Genomic DNA, 21,006 nt, shown 5'->3' on the forward strand with positions numbered 1-21,006 from the left:
TGGCTGCCTCTACCGTGCTATGTGATGTGAATTGTCCCTTTTTAAATAAATAAACAACTACAATAGCTCCTATAGCTGTATTACAACATGCTTCATGATCATTTCAAATGCAATGGACACTGTGACAGAAAAGACTGAAAAAGAGAGTTAGAGAGAGAGAGAGAGAGAGAGAAAAGAAAGGATGGCAGGCAAAGCAAAAAGTTAAAGGGAAAAGTGGAAGTAAAGAACAGAGGAGGGAAAATAGTGCATAAGAATTCACCCTAGAAATTTGCTTCTACACCTGCAGAAAGAACAAAAACGAGAATCAAGAAACGACAGCGACAAACAACATATGTAACAACAACAACAATGTCATTGAAAAGCAGACGGGACTCATTAATACAAGCTTGTGTGTGTAAAAGGTTCCTCCATATGAATGTACAATGGCAGGGGTGAGGAGACACAGACCTGCCCCCCCAGTACCCGAGGCAGACATAGAGGAGATGGGAGCCCCGGACTTCATAAGGCGCCCCCACACCCCCCACGGGAGCCCCGGGCAAGCTGGATGCTCAGTGTGGGAACCACAGTCTCAATAATCTTCAAACCACAACACAACGACCAATTCCCACGTTACGCGCAGCACTTGAAAGCAGCATAAGCTCCTGTTCTTTGTGTATGTGCGCTCGCGCGGTGTGTGTGCGCTCGCGCCGGTTTTTGCGAGGCGGCGAGTTGCGTGCGAAGAGCTCGACATGTCATTCAGAGGAATCCGCCACCTGAAACGCGAGGAAGTCAGGGCGACTCGATTGGGTATAAAGAATCAGCCAACATCTGCCTCCGAGCAGAGCGACCCTGATGAAAACATCAGCGCGGAGCTCGAGCAGGGACCCCGGCCGCGTTGTGTTTCGTCTTCCCGCTGGATCTATCGCTTCCCGGAGCCGGTGCACCTCCGCCAGGCGCATCTCTGTGGAACATTTTAAAGTGGATGTGATTCTGGAGCCAACTCGATTCTGGATTTAATCCACGGAGATTCTGGGTTGGTGTATTATTCTCTGATTTTTTTAAATAAAAAAAATAATGTTATTTATTTATTTATTTTTTTTTAAGTTTCGTAATTTTTTAAAAATCTTTTTAAAATAGAGGTCAGTTTTCTACTGTTTTTGAATTTGCACTGACCTTTTAACATTATCAATACGCTATGATTAACACTCTTGAGTACAAGACAATTTAAGCATCTACGTTTGACAACTTTCTCCGGCTCTTTTTTTTTTTTTAAATTAACTCGGGGGAGGGATGCACTCATTTTCTACACATTTTGATCTGGAGGGGTGGGGTCCAAGCTTGACCTTTGGAGACGCAATAATGGTCAACAACATGCCGCTTTTGAAGCTGTCATCCTGCTGCACGTGTCCTGGAAGTGTCTTCCTCCAGCCGCTTCGTAAAGCAGCTCTAACTTGCCGTGTCTTATCCGCAGCGCACCTGTTACCTCCACGGAGCGCGAGATCATGATCCCACCTGGAGACTGCATGTACGCGGGCAGGAAGAGGAGGAAGCCCGTCCAGAAACAGTTAAGGAGCCACGCTTGATCTTGTGCATGCATTTGATAAGTGCTATTATAAGTGGATATTATAATTATTATATATATATATATTTATTTTATTTTTTTCAGGCTTACTCTTAATGATTGTTGGACACATTTGCTAGTAAGAACAAGAAAAAAAGAAAAAGAAAGAACTTTAAGCAGTTATTTTTGGAGTTTTTGTATGTGCGAATTAATTTCATCGCCCTGGAGTAGCTTTTACAAGTGTTTTAGTCTAAGTTCATGCTTTTAAGACAATGAGGCTGAATGGTGGGTAAATTTGGTTTTTGCTTCTTTATTTTTATTTTAGTGACTTTATGTGATGCACACTTCTCGTATTTGATCCCAAGGGACGTAATGAATAGATATGACTGTTATATAAGTTAATAAAGAGGGAAGTGGTGACCCCCGCCCCCCCTCCTAAAAAGAAAAAAACAAACAAACAAAAAAACGGCCTGTGGCATTTATAAAGTTTTCATGCTCGGCCCTGCCTTTTGCTGCTGATCTGAGAGGAAATCTTTGCCACATCAAAACCACTTCTCTGCATGGACTTTTTCAGCTCCTAAAATGAAACGAGCGCGCTGGTATTCTGCTGTTTTTGTGGTTGCCTTTGTTGTCTTTTTCATTTTGGTTAAAGTGAAAAAACAAAACAAAAACAACAACAAAAAACTTCATTTATACCTCTACGCTCCAGCCAAACCATCGCCAATTGTTCAAGATAATACCGGGAAGAATCACGCACTAACTTTACCTTCGGAAAACACTCGGAAGAACAAGGTTTTATCGTGCCAGATTTCTCTTTCTTGGACATCAACCCCCCCAAAAGCCTATTGTCAAGAGAGACAAATAAATGTGGTTTTATGACATATTTAAGGCAGAGAGGAAAGACTTCTTTGTGCGCAGTGTGGTTTTATCAAGTCTTGACTCTTTGCATTAGTTTGCAACCTGCATTGCTTGCCCTGCAAGAGTCATTAATAATAAACCCGTTTTTGTGCTAAGAGAGTTATGAAGACTGGGTTTGCATTTAACGCACATTATTTCCTAAAGGTAACTTTGCTAAAAAAGTTTTGCTCAAAAATTGACAAAGTTAGTAGTCATTTTTGCTTCAGGATCTAAGCTGATTGACTTGCTCAGGTGTATTTTTTTTGTCCTGTGATGTTAAAAACCTGACAAAGTATACATTTAGATAAATACCTGTGAGTTTAAAAAAAAAAAAAAAGAGTTTTAAGTGAAGTTCACCAAATGTGTCATTTTTGTCGGCTGTTTTCTCAAGTCTGAGTTTGCTTCAGAAGTTTCTGTCTTTTGCACCCGCCTGATCCCAAACGTTCACGTCTCGACGTTTATTCCCGTCCGCCTTGTCGTCGGCAGGAAGCCGTCCTCTGCCAACGAGAAAAGCAACCCGTCCAAGAGGCACCGGGACAGGCTCAACGCCGAACTGGACCGCCTGGCCAGCCTGTTGCCGTTCCCTCCGGACGTCATCTCCAAACTGGACAAGTTGTCCGTGCTGCGCCTCGCCGTCTCCTACCTCCGCGTCAAAAGCTTCTTCCAAGGTAAAGAGTGCCTCAAACGTTTGCGTTGTGCGGTGCTCAGAACTTTTTGTTCCCCCACAGGAAGTACTGTGCGAGCACAGAAGACGATGCGGAGTGTTTGAGCTGATGAAAGTAGTTAATTTCAAGGTTTTTTTTATGGAGAATATTCTGTGAGGGCATCGTTTTCCATCTCTCTCTGCGCCCTTCTTTTAGAATGCCTGTGAGAGACTCCACAGCATAAACATTTTACCGAGCCGCTAACGATGAGTCATGAGTTCAAGACGGTTCATAAATATGAGAGAAAAAGTCTGTTTTTCTGGCTTAAATCACCGTTGCGCCTTTGTTTACTTCTGTTACATGTAAGTGGAAAGTGGGCTGATTTGGAGCCTTGTTTTCTGATCCACGCGCCGTCTTGCTCCTCCTCCTGCTCCTCGTGTTGCTCCGCCGTGAACTTCAAATATTCATGTGCCCCTGAAGACCGTATTCAGTTGCCACTGGCCTTGAACGCTGCTTTATTAACGCAAACGCTGCAGGCGCAGATGATGAAAATGAGATGTTTATTTTTCTCCAAGTGAAATAACAGCGGCGAGTGAGATTCGCCTCTTAAATTTTCTCAGAGAGAAACTTTCACGATTGGTATGAGATTCTCACAACATGCTAACCTTGAGTAAAAACAGCCCAGCATCAGGGTAATAACACAGAGATTTAAAACAACTTATCAGGTGTTGTTGAAACTGTTTCCTTAGTAAGAGCGAATCAGCATACGGTCAAGTAGTGATCACAACTTGACCGTATGCATTTTGCAAGGCAAGAAAAATTTCCAAAACAACCAATCTGATATTCTCTGCAAGTATAAAGAAAATATAGTTGAAATAAACTTTTAGACTCTCTGTTTAGGTTTTGTTTAGTTAGTTCCTCTGTGCTTCCCTGTGTGTGTATTTTCAGTTCATCGAGGTAATTGTACTCACAGGTTCCTCGCTTCAGCAGCCATTGTCCCTAGTATTGATACACTCTGTTTTCAACCTCTCTTCGCTGGATTCTCTTGTTTGTTCTCGTGTTTTCTGGAGTTTTCCTATGTGTTTCAGCTTGCTAAGTTAATTAATCACCTGAAAAGTGTCACTCCTACCTCCTGCTTGTGTTTGGGTCCTCCACCAACTCCACACACATGGGATCAGTAGGCTTCTTGTAGCCAGTTGACCAGTACAGTAATTGATGGTCGAGGGTGAGCTCTGAAAACTCTGTTCTCAGCGAAGCTTTCTGACGTTTCGAACTGCAGGAATGGTGTGACGGAAAAAATTCGAGCGATTTTGAAACCGTAGCTTTCTGAAACCTCGGTAAAACTCCACTGTGTCTATGTGTGGTGACAGGGAGTAAGGAGGATAAAAGGGCGAACGGGGAGGAAAAGTCGAGGTCCCGCAAAGTTCAACGCCTACTGTGTCTACCTCGATGGGGTGAAACAAAGTTCCCACCATCGTTTCTGAGAAGTCTCTTTGGGGATTTGTAAGCTTCATCTGTGTTAAAAGTTTTGCCCCCTTGCCCCGGTGATCTCCAGAGTACGCTTAATCTCCACCATCCGGTGCCTTGGTTTGGCATGACACCCAACAACTGGCATCCTGTTGGCTCCTTCCTTCTCTCACACATGCTTACCCTCTCTCTCTCTCTCTCTCTCTCTCTCTCTCTCTGTTTCTCTCTTTGGCATGTACCTGAACACTCATTTAGCTTAGCCGGCACGCAAAGTTGAAGAACAGGTGCTAATCTGAGTAGCCAAGCAGCCATGGGTTCACGGCGAGATAAAGATATCTTTCGCGTCCGAGGCGTGGGGCGATGCCGAGAATGATCCCAGCCAAGGGAGTCCTGGAAAACTCTCGTAAAGCGATGGAAGCGAGTCGCATTGTCAGCTGGCGCCTTCGTCAGCGTTTCGTTTCCCAAACATCCGAGACGACGTCGTGGGAAACGCTGCAAGCGTTTGGAATATGCCTCTGGCCCGCGGCCCGTATTTGTTTACTCCTCCTCTGCTGTTATTAGTGGCAGTAGTGACCGGCTTATCTGACCTTTGATGCTTCACAAATGAGATTAATTAGAGAGGAACATGAGGGATTTGGTTGTGTTTACATCTGGAGTCTCTCTGCGCGGCCTCCATCCGATCAACTGCCTTGGCCCACATTATCGACACCTCCCCTCGCCTCTTGCCCCACCCTCGCCCTCCTCCACCCTCATCATCCCCATCCGATGTGCGAACGGGGAGCGAGGATGGAGCATTGCTGCATAAATCTAAGATGAGCAGCAAAGTACATGTCCACATCCTTCCTGTGGTTTCAAACAACAGTCAGAATTGTCTATGAGTCACTGACAGAAAATAAGACATGAAACCATGAAACCTGCAGCTTTAGGTTTCATTTGTCTTTATGAACAGTTTTAACTGAGGAAGGATCTATTTTTCTTTTCTTTTTTTTTGAGGGTGCAGTTATTTACTATGTCCAGCAGGGGACTGTGTGAAGTTACTTGCTGATGATTATGCAGATGTTCGATTTTGACAACAGACTGGACTGTTAAACACACATTTATTGACGGAATCAGTGAGTTTTTAAAAACAATTTTCATTCAGAGAGACGGAGATAGAGGTCGTCATGAAGCAGGCGCTTTTTGGAAGGTTTGATTCTGGGATTTGTACAAGTGGTCATCTGTGTCCTTTGTACAAATATACCTTCAGGCTGGTTTGAATCTTTCTTTTTTTATTTACACACACCTGCATATGTGTGTAAATAAAAGCCAGCAACCGACAGTTTTTCCTATTTCACTTTGACCTCAAGGAAGTCAGCCAATCAGCATTTGATGTACTTCAAAACAAAATTCAATCAGCTGAAATTATTCTGTGGTTTATTAAATAGTCACAAGGCAGGAAAGTGTGTTAAAAATACTACTATATCATATAGTATATAATATGCAAGAAAAGGGTTAGTATGTTAAAACTGTTGGAATGTAAGACTGCGAATGGTGTTGCAAAAAGTTAAATATAAACTCTCCAGAGATCATAGACTTGTTTAACTGCTGGGGGTGAAAATGTTCTGTATTTCCTCAAATATTGACTTAAATCTACTTTTAAAAAAAAAATTTGTTTAACCTTATTTCCAGTCAAGTGTGAATTTGGTTGCATGTCCACAGGTGAGCTGTAGTTTCCTCTCTGCCTTGTTAGGTCGCTGCCCTCTTTGCAACTGCTGAGCCGGTTAAATATTTAGCATTAATTTAACACTCTTTGATCTTCTCTCCTGCGGGTTTCACAGTTAGCAGACAGAACTGTTCAACTTATCACATGCTAGTTTCAGGGGGGTTTTTTGTGTTGTTTTTTGTTGCTGTTTTTTTTTTTTTGGTTAAATTGAAAGAAATAATAATTGTTCACCCACTGTAATTAAAGTCACACAGATGCTGTAGTGACGGGTTAACTACTAAAAAAGGGTTTGGTGATGTTATGGATTATACGTGTAATAAATGCACCATCATGTAGATGGATTTGAAGCGGGACTATTGATAAGGTTGCACTTCCACCCACTCCCTTAAATATGTAAAACAAAAAATCTGACATCATGCTTCTTAATGTTAGTATTTTTTGCACATATAAAAAAAAACAACAACAAAGAAACAAACGGTTGCCTTGCAGCAAGAAGGTTCTGGTTTGAATCTTTCTGCAAGGAGTTCACATGTTCTTCCTGTGATTTGACAGGTATGATACATTTCCATTCATCTGGCATTAAAGCCTTAGCAGGCTAGGTGTCAACGCTGCACACTGATAAAAGAGAGAAAGAGACTTTTTAAACCGGAGAACCCAAAGACCTCACGGCAAAAGTCTATTTATTCTCTAACGCCCACGGTCTTATAAAGTATATGAGCCTAATGAAATACGCTCTTCAGGCTATCAGATCAGCTGATCTAATTCTTGCTAACACCCACCTATTTGCTGTTGGCACGCTATGCGCCTAAAGGCAATGTCCAACAATATTGCATTGCTTTCTGTGGCCTTTGTGTGCCTGTGTTGTGGTTTCAACTAAGAGTGCAGCATGTGTTTCATTTGCCTGCTGCGGCCAACGGTTTCCGCTCTGTTTGGACACAAACTGAGAGTTTATATTACTTTAGGAAAGCTTAAGGCTTTGCAAATGTACCGATTTGCAAGGCACTACGCCGCCACAGTAAGTTAGTGACCCGCAGCACAAAGCTTCGTGTTATTTTGGCGATGGTTTTACATTTGTATATTTGCTAACCCTACCCTTTCAAAAAAAAAACAAAAAAACAATTAAACCCTTGAAATTTGTTGCTTTTTTAAGTTTCTTTTCTCTACAGGCCACCTTTTCAGTAAGACTGGTGTTTGCATATAGTGGGAGCTTTTTAATTGTCAGTTGCCCAATAGGGAAATGGTGTAACCAACATCTTGTTTCAGTGGTGTCGCTTCAAACCCTAATTCATTAAATTGACTCTCAACATTACATGAAAACCTACCACAACATTTCTGATAAATTGAAGCAATACGCCTAGTACTATATTTGTTTTTATGTATAAAAAAAATAAAAAAATCCAAAAACAAGAATATTAAACTGGAAATCAAAAGCTTGTTAGCATCTGTTTAATAGTTTTTCTTTGTGTTTCTGCATGGTCATGCCTTTTGTCAGGCATAATCAAGCCATAGTTGATGTTTAACCTTATATTTTTACACACCAGTAGATTTATACATTTCCTTTTCCTGCTTTTTTCAATCTATAAATTTAGCTTGTGTGAAGGGTGTGAACAACGTCTGTCAAATGCACAGAGAAACGTTTAGAACAGATTTATGTGCTTCTAAAATTACTTTGGCTTCTTAAAACCACTGGAAATGTTGAGCAAAGATCCTTTCACTTTATCAGTTTTGAGGATAATAGGTAGAATCATCATACTTTTCTCAGAATAAAAGTATTTAAATAATCTTTTTGCACTTTTTTTGTCTATTCCACTACTTCAGGCTAATCATTAGAAATATTAGCAATAATTCAATCATACATGTAGTCAATACAATCCAGAAACATACATTAAACTGCTGATATTTTATTTTCTGAATGTTAAGTTTCAAGGGCTAAAAGACACTTAAATAAATACAATTTTAACTGTTGTCATTCATATTTATATATTTGTTTATCATCAATACTATAGCACATATTGGAAAATGACCACATGTGGAATAACGTCAATTAAAATACACTTAAAACCTGCAAGTCTAGATCAAACAAAACCAAATAAACCAGTAATGATAGTTTCACAGCTGTTAGCTCAAGCTTGACATCTTTCACGCTGTCTTTTCATCTAGTTATCTTATTTGGCCATTACAATGAATCAGTTTATAATTAAGTCATAAAAAAACATGAAATGGTTCAAAGATTTTTTAAATTTATTCCAGAAACTTCTCCCTGAATATCATCTTTAAGGTACTCAGCTGGCTAGCAAGTAGAGCTTTAGCATTAAGTTAGCTAAGGCTCTATTCACAGTTAAATTCAAACTATGACCCGTGTAAACATACCTGTCCAACTGTTCTCTGTTGCAAAAAAGATACAATTAAGGCATAAAAATTATGAAATAGTTAAAAAGTTTTTTAAAATCTATTTCAAAGCCTTCTCCCTGAATGCTGTCTTTCAGGTTCTCGACTGAGCAAGTTCAGCATTAGCGCTAAGCTAGCTAAGGCTTTATTCAAAGTTAAATTATAAATGTATAACCCGCATAAACACACCGGCCTTACTGATCTCTGCTGTAAACGGTGAACTGGACACCATTAGATTTTCATTAAAATGTTTAAGTCTGCAAAATAAAGTGGTTACTGGTCAAACAAAACCTTTATCTGACACTAGATTTTAAAACTAAATCTAGTTTGAATCTAGCTTGATTTAAAGTGTGAATAATTTCATGGCTTCTATCGATCCTCTCCAAATATGTATTTTTTTCTAGTGCACATAAGAATAATAAACACCCAAAAGCTCCAGAAGCTACGAACTGCACCAGCCAGTGTTTCCTCTGAGACGGATCTCATAAGCTAGCTGGTTGTAAAGGCCTCTGATGTAAACGTGTCTACATCGAGCTGGACGTTCCACTAAACCTCCTTCCTTAGCCTCCATGCCATGTTAGGTAGTGACCAGGTAGAAAAACATAAACCTAGACAGAAAAGAATATGAAAAAAAAACAAAAACAGCAGCACTTTGGTGTAGATATGTGTTGCTAATCAAGCGTATGCAGTGCAGTTTCAAAATGACTTTCCTTGGGCTGTTATCTGCTTGCTGAGCTATAATAAAAGAGGAAGAGAAACACCACAGAGCCCACAGACTCACGCTAGGCAAATGACGTCAGCAAGTAGACAGGAGACAGTTTTGTAACCCATCTACCCGACAGAGGAAGGAGGGAAATGAGACACAACAATCAGTTTGAATCTTTATTGTATCACCAGCTAATTAAAAACTATTTCACAGAGGTAAGCCACCACTTTGCCATTACTTTGGGTTCATTCTTCCCATGTCAGGTCTGTATCAAATTTGGTCGCAACCAGTGCGGGCCGTTTGATTTCCTAAAGCGGGAAGTGCAGCAGCGTGACAGCCGCTTCTGAATGGAGTCTTTTTGCTCAAGGGTGGAACTGTGGACCAGGTCAAATCATAGACAGACTTTTGTGTTTGCTAAACTCCCAGTGACCCTACACTTTTTCCTTCCTTAAGACACAGACAAGATGGTCAGGCGGAGTCCGAGATGTATCGGCACGATAGCGAATGAAGTGTAAAGGTTCAGTCGCGGAAAGGTCACGGCGTGGTCAATTAATTGTTTCTGAAACAAAATTCGTTCACTCCTGACATCTAAAGCGGGGCTCTCGTTCTGTAATGCGGCAATTTCATTACATGGGAAGATCTTCAACTTAGATACACTGATTGGATTATATAAATATTCGTAAACAAAGCACATAGTTGGTTAGTTCGCAACCAGATTTACTTAAGACATGGTGTTTTTACAAGTGTCTTGAAAATCTGGAGATGACACTGAGGAGAAAAATCATTTAAAATATTTGCAGTTTCCCATAAAAATTGAGTCTCTTAAGTTATTTATCTAATGGTTGTGTCTAATATTTGACTTAACATTCAGATAGTGGCCTGAGAAAGGGATAAACCAGCAAGAAGTAGTTTTGTTATTGTGAAACAGAAGGAAACTGATGCATAGTTTTCAAGCAAAGAAATCTGAAAAGTGTGGCATTGATTTGTACGAAATTCCCTTTACTCAGATATCTTGTGTTTGTTATAAAATTACAAAAAAAAGAGACTGGAATTTGTGGCTGCAATAGGACAAAAAGTGAATTTAAGTGCACCTTAAATTCTTTTTGTTTAAAAAGTTCATATCTTTATTTTATCTGTACTTTTGTCAGACTGAACTTTTAAACCTTGCGAAGGCCAGAGCCTTTGACTTTTCCATTTGCACCTACTGCTTGATCCAATTACGGCGTTAGAGGGCCAAGGAGATAAGCATCACTTGGAATCAGTGAAACATGATTGGATAGCAGGCATCAACTTGACACGCACTTCACTGGACCAGCACAGGCTCAAACTCTCTCCAAAAAACCCTAAAATGTCACTCCAAGCCAGAAGCCCAATTACGCGATGATGCAGGTGTGAAACCACCTGCAGCTTTCCTCATGCGACCTGGGTAGGTCAGACCGACCCCTGTCGTCTGCTCTCTTGTCTCCTTTTCAGTCGTTTCTTAAACACTTTTGTTTGTTGCCCTGGCATCTGTTGAGGAAAAACACCTTCCACCATGAACAGTGCGTGATCAGGCCTCAGTGCCAGTGCTACAGCTTCCCTCTTCCTCTTTCCTCCACATGCAATGTCTGTACGTTCGTGCAACAAGTTGTGAAGATGTACTGCAGCTGAAAGCACTGACAGTGCTTAGGTTAGTGTACGTATACTGCAGGCTGAATCACTTTCTTAGCGTCCCTTTCCTTGATTTAGGTGCACAAGAGCCCCAGTTTGTTTCAAATGTCATGTTTGTTGACAAGAATTAGTCAAGAATTAGTCTCAAGAGAGTGGCAAGAAGGAAGCCGTAAGAAGTCCCGTCACAATGTGGGGTTGCTTTTCTTTAGCAGTGACAGGGAAGATGATCGAAGGTGATGGGTAGATGCAAACGTGTGAGAGAAGTTGTTCTAACTAGACGGTGTTGATTAGGAACCGTGTCACAGTAAGTATGTGGGAATATCAGCGTATTATTTGTTGCAGGCTGTAATGCGCTGGACCCTAAACTCTCTAGACATGCAAACAACAAACATGGAGTTTCCTCAAAATTCCACTTTGGTCAGATTTTTATAAATTTTTATAAGTATTCGGTTTTAGTAATAATAAAGTTCTTGTGTTGATGAAAGACCAAAACTCTTAAAAATGTGTTTGTGTAAACTAGACCTAAAACACCAACTTTTGGCCAACTTACAAGTCACTGTTTGGGACAGAAATGTAAGGAGCACATAACCCTGAATCTATCATGGTTAAACCAGGTTCCCAGCATGATGTGCAATTTTCAGTTTTTTCCGCACAACATTGCCCATTTATTTACCGATTAGGTAAATTATTATTTAAGGGTATGTAAGTAAAGAGGGCTGAACTCAAACACCAGTGTTTTTTCTGGTAAAACATTACTTTTGTTTGGAACAAGCTGAATTTAAACCAGTACACCTTTGCTTTGCTTATCTATTGGCCTATTTTGGCTGGCTGTACTTTGACTAGGCTGGTTTTCCTCTTGCTCAGGTTACATTTTCAAGTTTTAGTAAGTTCTAGCAATTACAAAATTCGTAAACAAGACACAGATATGCTTGGTTCTTTACTTTTAATGTGCGACTCTGCCCATCCTCTTTTACGCTCTCTGTCTGAAATGGTAAAACACAATTGTTGCCGTCTAGTACTAAAGAATAGCGATGCTAATCCCTTGTGTGTACTAAGAAGCATGACAGTTAAATCAAGGAATGACCCTGGATTTGCTGGGGCCTCTCAATAGACGTAGACACTGAATTCACTTGAACGGAGAGGGACATTTTAAAGGAAAGGGGGCCAGCAGAGGCCCTCAAGATCACAGAAGCCATAAGTGAATTACTCCCATCAGTACTGCAGAGGGGTCTCCATTAGATTCCTCACTGTAACAGCTAGAGGCAGCCACGCAGCAGTGGGTGGTGTGTTTGTGTGCAAACAGTCGGGTATAGTGTGTGTTTCTGGTGCGAGTGAGTATGAATAGACAGCCAGGGACTCCTGCAGAGGGAGCAGAAGCCTTTGTTGGTCCAACACTATTGTTGGAAGCTGTCGTGTGTAATTAGTGTCACGGCTACCGCTTAGCGAGGCGCTCCGCCTCAGCAAGGGGAGCGCAGAGGGATAAGGGGGGAAGCAACAAGCACTGCAAAGCCCCGGGAGATTAACTTGATAATTATATTATGGTGACACTTTAACAGTGCAGCAATGCTGCAAAACATGCTGACATTTCCCAGCTGTTTTTAAACGGCGTGTTCAATTTACACGATTACAAATCTTACATGCTGCTCTGAAGAAAACTGGCTGAGGGAGCAAACCAGTTTGTCTTGTGCTGTTTAAATACAAGCTGCTGCACATTTCATAGATTATGTTAGGAATTTACATCAATTCCCCTTTACGACAAATACACACGTTGTTGGTCTTTACTATAACTTACTTTAGCATCACTTAGAGATTTAGCCTCCCCCAGTGTGTTAAAAGCAAAGTTATCATCAGTAGTTATAAAATTAGTTTTTTGACCTCTGGTAGAAAGATGTTATGTCACTATTAACTTCTAAAACAATGAGGAAGTCCTCAAAGTGGTGGAAGGCTAACATGTTCCCAGACAGTTTTAGCTAGCTGCTGTTTTAGCTAATTTAATCAATTTCAAAGAACTGAAGCTGAAAATGCTTGGGATATTGTGCGGCATTTAACATCAATGCTTCCACAAGAGACCGTTGTTACATCTATTGCTGTTCTTTTAGTCAAGCCGTTAGTTTAATATCCAAAATGGCTGCCACTCATATAGAATGTAGTCAAGTTACCTGAGTAAACATTTTGTTAGCACTTTTTGATGGTTTGGGTCTCAATAAATAGGACACACAGTGGTATATAATATCTATTTGTGAACATGGTTGTTTTGTATTTCTACAAATTAAATTGAGGAAAATTGTTACTGGCTTATGTTGCTAACAGTGGCTAGCCAATTGGGAGTAGAATGCTCTCGGATGTGCCGTGATTCCTATATGAGACACACAGAAAACTACAAAGAGTGAAGTTTGTATTTTGGTTACTGGTTTGTCATTAATACGACGGTATCAAAGATTTTACGTTTTCAAAATTGTCCAGGTTTAAAAATGATCACACAGGATTTTGTTTGGTTCAGAGACAACTGAACAACTCTGGTGTTAAATAGAGATAAAAGAGGTAATGTTTGATATCTCCCAATACATTGCTGTACCCTATACACTAAAAATTGCATTTTAATTTCACTTAAGTAGCAAAAATTAGCTAAAATAAGCTGTTAGCCTTCCAATATGAAGGGGATTCCTTCTGTTTTCTTCAAACTAACTGCAATGTAACATCTTTCTATTTAAGTGAGGGAAATGTTACAGAGAAAAACGTCTTAGAATCGCACTTTAAAAAAAATCCAAATTGTCTCTTTTGGCTTCAGAACTGCTATTTTTATGTTAGGAACTTCAAAGTCAAACAATTTCCTGTAAGTTTCCTAAACATTGGCCGTTTTCAGAAGAAAAGCCCAACATTGCTTTGTTTCACTTCTAGCATTGACTGGTGACTCATAATATAATATCCCGGATAAACATGGCCGCCCGCACATCATCCTCATGGGTGTCAGTAGTGCAGTCTGCCTATGGCCAAAGCTGGTGGAGGGATACACAATGTGCTTTGCCTGATGAATGAACTGTGACACTGGTGCTCTGTCAGGAGGCAGTAGACAAAACGTTGAAGAGGCAAAATTGTAGTCAAAGTAAGAGAACAAATTGTAGCTTGTGGACCATAATTATTGATTGCTCTACAAACGGCAGACAGAGCGAAAGAGAGAAAGCACATGCCTTTGATAAGCTGCCTCACTGATAAAGATCGCGTTGGTTTTTCGAAGTGAGAGACTGGCGAGACAGCCTCACCACATTTAACACATGTATCCACTGCCATCCAACAGTGTCTGCATGCTGGTTTCATCTGGCTGTTTGCTGTATCCGTCACCCCCCATTTATCTTAATCAAAGCACGCATCAGTGTGCACAAACGGTCCGGGCCCTCCGCCTCCGCCTCCACCTCCCCTACGCTAATCGATATGTTTCCATGCGCTTGAAAAGATTGCTGACCAAAGCGGCATCTGACCCGATACAGCTCGATACGCTAACTACCGTCAACCAGACGAAGTCCCGTTTCATCTGCATTTTGATTAAAAAGCAAAAACAAAAAGCAGCAGGGCATAAGTGAAAATAGTTCCTCAGAGCATGTCACATGAAGTTAAGAGTTAGCCGAGGAAGCTTTGGGGTAGATGGGACGGGGGGTATTGTTTTATTTAAGCTCAGAGATGCACGATCTAATTTGAATGAATGCTGACGCGGCATCGTAGGCAGATACTGTTGTGAGAAACGGGCAGAGTAATTAAAGAGGACAAGAGAATGTGTTTGAAAGGTTTCTGTGCTTCTCGCTGGCTGGCAGGGCCTTCGCTACTGTCTCCCACATCAGTCTGAACTTTCAATGAACTCTCGCCCTCAGCTGAATTATGATCGAATGAGTGAGCCGGACGAGGAAAATAATGACAATTTCTTTATCTACGATGCGAGAGAGACGAGCAGATGGACGACTCTTCCCTGTCGAGAACAAACGTGCACGTGTGCGACGCTTTCTTGTTGTCGGGGGAAGGAAAAAGAAGACGGAACGAGGCTGAACCTCGGCCGACGGCAGCAGGGTGGCCTCTGATTCGCCGGCACTCAGGCGCATTGTTACAGGGGCAAACATCTCTCCAAGACACACAGGTGTACACCAAGATATGCGTGTGCAATGTGTGTGTGTGTTTCTGCTGAGCGCAGAGGGAGGGAGAGACAGTGAGGCAGTTGCGTGACTTGTGCTTGTTTTAGCTCTCCAGCCTCCAGGCAGAAGCTGTTAGCCAGCAGAAAGGAAGGTGTAGTGTAAATGTTCCACGGTAAACAGAGCTCCAAACCTGACTTCATCCAAGCGGTGCATCGTTTTCTGTGTGCTGACATATAAAAATAATAATTTATCCTCCTGAGTGGGAACATTTCACATAATATCTGTTGGGAAAAGTTGGGAACCACCCCAACTTTGCAGGTAAAAATTCCCTGGAAGATATTTCAAATTAGTTAGTCCTTTTTTTTTTTTTTTTAAATGAGAAGTCATCTGTGAGTAACTACTTCACTTACATGTTCAGCAACCAAAAACCCCCACAGGGGGAATTAGTTGTAAAAGCTCTCCAAAGGTTTCTGAGTGGTTTGAACCGCAGTTCAAGTGGAAAAGAAAGAAAAGCAGAAAAAAGGTCAAAGATACGATGGGAGAAATATTTTTCAAATTTTTTTTTTGCAGTCTATTCTACAAACTAGCAGCTGGGGATTATTATTTAGCTCAAATGAATACAATCTTTTGGTGCTGCTTTCCTGTGCTGAAGGCGAAGTGTTGGAAGGAGCAGGAGCTTCTTAAAGAGACAGAGCTCAATTTCACGGCGTCAAATTTCTTTTGATGTTGCAATGATATATTGAGAAATTTTCTTACAACTGAAGATACACTTACTTGAATATGATGCAATAAAATAAAACTATATGCTTGGAAAATAGACAATACCGCCTTTAAATGATTGCTTTAAAATAAAACATCAAAGATAACATCACCAGAACTGTAATATTTGATGTGTTATATTGTGTTATCTGTAGTACAAGTATTTTTTCAGATTTAAATCAAAGCAGCCAGATTTTATTTATTTATTTACTTATTTTTTGGATTGAAATGTCAGTGTTTTCATGCAGGGACAGCATACTGTTAGGACATCCACTGAACATGCAGGATGTGAACCAGAGGCGATGACTGACTTTCTGTAGTGTCTTCAAAGTTACACTTCACTTACTTTTATTGCAGGCATCCGAGCTGACACCTTTAATCCTCTCAAATCTCAGATCCTCTGAAGCTGAAACAAATCCCCACCTTCTGCTTTCCCCCCCCTCTCTCCGTTCATCATACAGCCGTTTTTCTACAACTGCTGTCTGCCGCCAACAGCTCAGCTGTCACTCTTTTTCAACTCCTACAACAGAGACTCTCACTTTAAATGACGCCTCTGACAGTTTATCAACTCTCCTGCCGCGCTCAACACCTTAATTGCGGTCACATTAATGGACTCTAAACGCTCCTTGTGACCTTTTTTTTTTTACGAACACGTAGCTGCCATAGGTGGCGGCGAATTGGACCTTTTTTCTCAGAGGCTAACGCAGCGCTGATCTAATTCTTTAAGAACGGGGTCGCGACCTCTGACAGATGGTGCATAACAGCGAGCGGAGGGATCGGTCAGCTCATCATATCAGGTGCTTGAGTTCAACATGGTTGTTGAGCCTGAATAAGTGAAATGGGGTGAGCAGGGGGGGGCGCAGGGAGGCGTATGAATCTGGTGATGGAGGCAAAAGGTGTTTAGCAGCGTGGAAAAGAGCGGGAAGAGAGTTGAAGAGAGGCGTCGCTCTGTTTTTGTCCCCGAGGACCTTGTTCAAATTGGCATGTTGCACAGACGAGCTGAATTTAAACAGCTGCGGGCTTCACCCACTTAAACACACACACGTACACACATATGGATACATATATACATACGCACGCCCACACTGAGGCCCTCCCCAGCTGGAAGTTTTGCGTGCGAAGGGGTGAAACTCTCAGCGCTAATGTGCCAGGATTTGTTTTCATCATCAAATTGCAAATGTTTTAAATATGCATCACATGTTCTTCCACGGCGCAGCGCGGGTTTATCCAGCCGGAGCACTGACAGCCTAATCCCTGTTTTCATGCAGAGTCATTTGTCAGATGTAGAACTGGTAGTAAGCGTGTTTGTTTGCACACAAAACTCTTAAAGTCATACTACTTTTTTTTTTCCTTTTTTACACACACATAAAAGATGATTCCTAATTTGTAGTCATGGTCGTTGCTCTATAATGTTCAGCAATTAGTCTGAGTGCAGGAAGATTATTTAGGAAATTTGAAATAAATCTCTTCATTTAATATTGGTCGATCATAATCGTATCACAGAATGGCTTTTTCTTTTTTCTTTCTCTCTCTCTCTGAAGCAGATTCTTAGCTGCTCTTGTACGCAGATACTCACGCCTCGGGCTTTTGCAACGAACAAGTAGCAGTGTCAAAACAATGTGACAGGCGGTTAATGGTGGAGGAGAACAAAAGGACCGCAGCCTCATCCTTCCACACTCGCTTCGCGCGCCGAGTTCTGCTCAGGATGTCGCCGGTGTCATTCGGCAAATTAAACGTGTCGACGGCGTCGCGCCGGGGCGTTATCCCGTTTCGTGCCGTCAAACATTTGCTCGGCCCAGCAGAAGTTTTGACAAGGCGAGGTGTTGATGTGGCAGCCCTGCAGTGTCTGGGGTAAATATAGCAGCCGAATCAAAGCGGGATCCCATCCACACTACGTATGGAACTGGTGACGCCGGAGCGTCAATAATCTGATACAAAACAATAATTAAATCTTTTTTTCTCTCTCTCTCAGTTTTCAGTATCCAGTGTATCATCTTTCTCTAAACTTCTGCTGAGAAGTGGCAGTGTTAACACTACTTGAGCTTCTTCACATTCAGTCGCAATGCAGCCACAAACCACACAAGCACTTTATCCCATAAACCGACAGAAAGTAATGCTTAAGTATGCGGTGGAAGACACAACGTATGTGACTGTGAAAACCTGGTATTGTTAAAAAAATAATAAAATCTGTAAATTGAGCCTCGCCCCATTTACCCTGACGCCCCCAAAATAAAACGCATCGCAACCACCTGGTTTTAGGATTCATCTAATACTGAAAGCAGCATTAGATGACCTGTGTAAGAAAACATGTTCTGATACCCAAACTGACACGGTGAAGCAACGAAAACATTTAAGCAGGCCGGAGAATCTGCCAACACGATAATAACTGTGTGCTACACAAATGGAAGAAGAAACCTCTAAGGAGTCCTGTGGCAGCATCATGCTATGGGAAATGCTTTGTTTTTAAGAGGCAGGGTCGGAATTGATTGGAAGATGGAACTGACCAAGCACAGCTGAGTATTTTTGGAAGAAAATCTGAAAAAAGACATGAAACTGAAACCTTGTAGTAAAGAAACAACCCCAAACATACACATAGGAATGCAAGAGGACGATTTAGATCAAAATATATTCATGTGTGAGAATGGCCTAGTTAAAGTTCAGACCTAAATCCAACTAAGAATGTTTTACCTTGAGGTAATTTGCAACAAAGAAACTTTTTCAGCAAAACTAACCTGTTTACACATGTACACACTGTTCATTATTTCGTACCCACTTTGGAAAAGTTTTGTTTTTGCTTTGCCAGGTATTTTAATTATTAAAAGATCAATTTGCAGTGTATATAATTGACTTGGGATCTTTCTACATGAATGACTCAATTGATGTGTTTTTTTGTTAGGTGCCTTGAAATGACATTTTTGTTGTGAATTGGCGCTGAATTGAAGTGATTTTCTATAACCTACTAATAGTCCGATAAAATGTGACTATGTTTCTCCAATAAATAACAAATACTACCAGGAAATAACTAACCTTTACATTTCACGAGGATCAGCTGACCAAAACTGGGATCAGAATAGGAATAGGGCTTAAAAGAAAATAGTTTTATCATGAAATTAAATTATATGGAAGATTTGAACATATTGACAATTGTCTATCCTCATTTATAATACTTACTGTATATACCTTATATATTTTATTCCGTCCCTTCAAATTGTCTTTATTTACCTTTAAAAACCAACATTTTTAAAGGCAAATTCTCAATCAAACGCCCTATAAACCACCTCCTTTAGATGCCCAGTATTTTTAACAAGATGTTTGCTCAGTAGAATAAATGGCATGACCAAGAGAGATTTAATTCAATTTCTGTCTCTCTCAGAGAGAGCGACCAACCAAAGTAAAAACAGGAATGTGAACCAAGCCATCCCATGTGTAACATAAAGGGAAAACAACAGATCAGAGGAGACTCCCTCCTTGTGACTCAGAAGAAGAGAGGCTTGAGGGGGGGAGAGAGGTGGCATAATAACATCTTTGTGGCCTTTGAAGTCACATCAGGGCCATTTCCCACATACAGTAAAGTACAGGCTGTCTGGATGTCTACTAGCCCATCGCCATTCAAAGGCCACATTCATGAAGGCACCACAGAGGGCAATTGGATCCACCAGATACCCATCCCCTTGTCACGCAATGTTGTGTAAACCGGGGGGAAAATTACCTCAATGTGTCTCTAAACGAGTTAAGGGGCGAAGGCGCCGCGGCCGCTCACATGTCTCAGGCATGACGACGAGGTGGTGTTTTTAGAAATCCTCGTGCGCCGCAGATACTGATTGCCGTTCTGTCTTGCGCCGATGTCGATGGTGGACTCCTTTGGAATGCCTTATAATCTTTACAACACGTTTACAGCACACTCTTTTACATTTTAAATGAGTTATTTAGTCACCTTTAAAAGTGCAGTATGTGTGTTTCTTTTTTTTTTTTTGCATATTTGTTAAAACTGTCACTATGTCGAACTGTGTAAGACAAATTGTGAAAAAATCGATTTCCTCCACCTCTTCCCTGAGCTAATACTGCGTATGAAGAAATGCACCAAACAAAAACAACAAATCAGAGCCAGGAGGAGGGGCTTAGCGCTGTCAATCATCCTCATGTACTCGCTTCTAAATGTGCTAATGGCAGAGAGACAACTTCTGGTTACAGGAAAACCGATATCTGTCATCATCGGCGGCCACGCTAACTAGCATGAGCATTAACAACAGGCTATGTTAGTCGCAGCGTAGCAGCGGTTGCTTCTAGACAGCACTGGGAGAATTTTTTTCTATCTTTTTCACTGATTATCAATCTTATACCATTCTGTCACGAAATAGTGATGGTTTCAATAAATAAGTAAAAAATATATACATTTCTTTTAACAAAAGTTACGTACTGCAGCTTTAATGGAAAACACCTTCAAACGCCTTGATGTGGCTCACAATTGCTACACTTGTCTATGTGCAACTTTTGCAAAAATTCCTAATCTTCGGAAATCCAACGCACACAAAAATGGTAAACTCATGTATCTAACTGATGAAGTTATGACTGTTTTGAGAAGCAGAAGTTTCAAAGGTCGAGGAAAAATTAACATTTACCACAAGCTACGGCTGCCCTCTCTTTGGTTTTGTTTTGCTATCCCCGAGCTCGTTAATCTCCCTCAATCCCATTTCTCTCGTAGAAGCCGCCACACCTTAGAGTCAAGTGTCGGGCAACCTCAGCCTGACCGCGTCTGTTGCTGCTCCAGCTTGCTTCCCACCCTCCCCTTTTGACTCGCTCTGTTTACTTTATTTCTATTTTAGCCACTGACGCCGGAGCTTTCCTTTCCTTTTTTTTTTTTTTTTCCTCTCTTTGCTCAACTCTCGACTAGTTTAGTGAAATGCCTCTGATTGGAAGATACGCAGCACAAGGAAGACTCTGAATTGAGGTCAACATGTCGCGGCAGCCTTAACACCATGAATAATTTGAACAGAGTGCCGTGCTTTAAAAAGGTCAAATGGGGGTTGTGAGCTAAACAGAAGTTGTCTGAAATAAAAGCAGAGAGAAGGGAAGGACAAAAAAAAAAAACAAAAAAAAAACGGGCTTGCATAATTCATTGGACCATCACAACACCA

At 41.1% G+C, this 21,006-nt stretch overlaps 1 protein-coding gene across 1 annotated transcript in view; it reads left to right on the forward strand.

Annotated features, from left to right (window-relative positions):
* The first annotated feature begins 611 nt into the window (after positions 1–611).
* The window catches only part of ahrra (aryl-hydrocarbon receptor repressor a), a 74,187-nt gene continuing 53,792 nt past the window's right edge, over positions 612–21,006 (forward strand). The window contains exons 1-3 of the mRNA XM_028005328.1: positions 612–1,012; positions 1,451–1,543; positions 2,924–3,105. Coding sequence (XP_027861129.1) covers positions 1,482–1,543; positions 2,924–3,105 — 244 coding nt within the window. The 5' untranslated portion in view covers positions 612–1,012; positions 1,451–1,481. The remainder of the gene's footprint in view (positions 1,013–1,450; positions 1,544–2,923; positions 3,106–21,006) is intronic.

This window comes from Xiphophorus couchianus, chromosome 21, assembly GCF_001444195.1.
Source record: "Xiphophorus couchianus chromosome 21, X_couchianus-1.0, whole genome shotgun sequence".
NCBI lineage: Eukaryota > Metazoa > Chordata > Actinopteri > Cyprinodontiformes > Poeciliidae > Xiphophorus > Xiphophorus couchianus.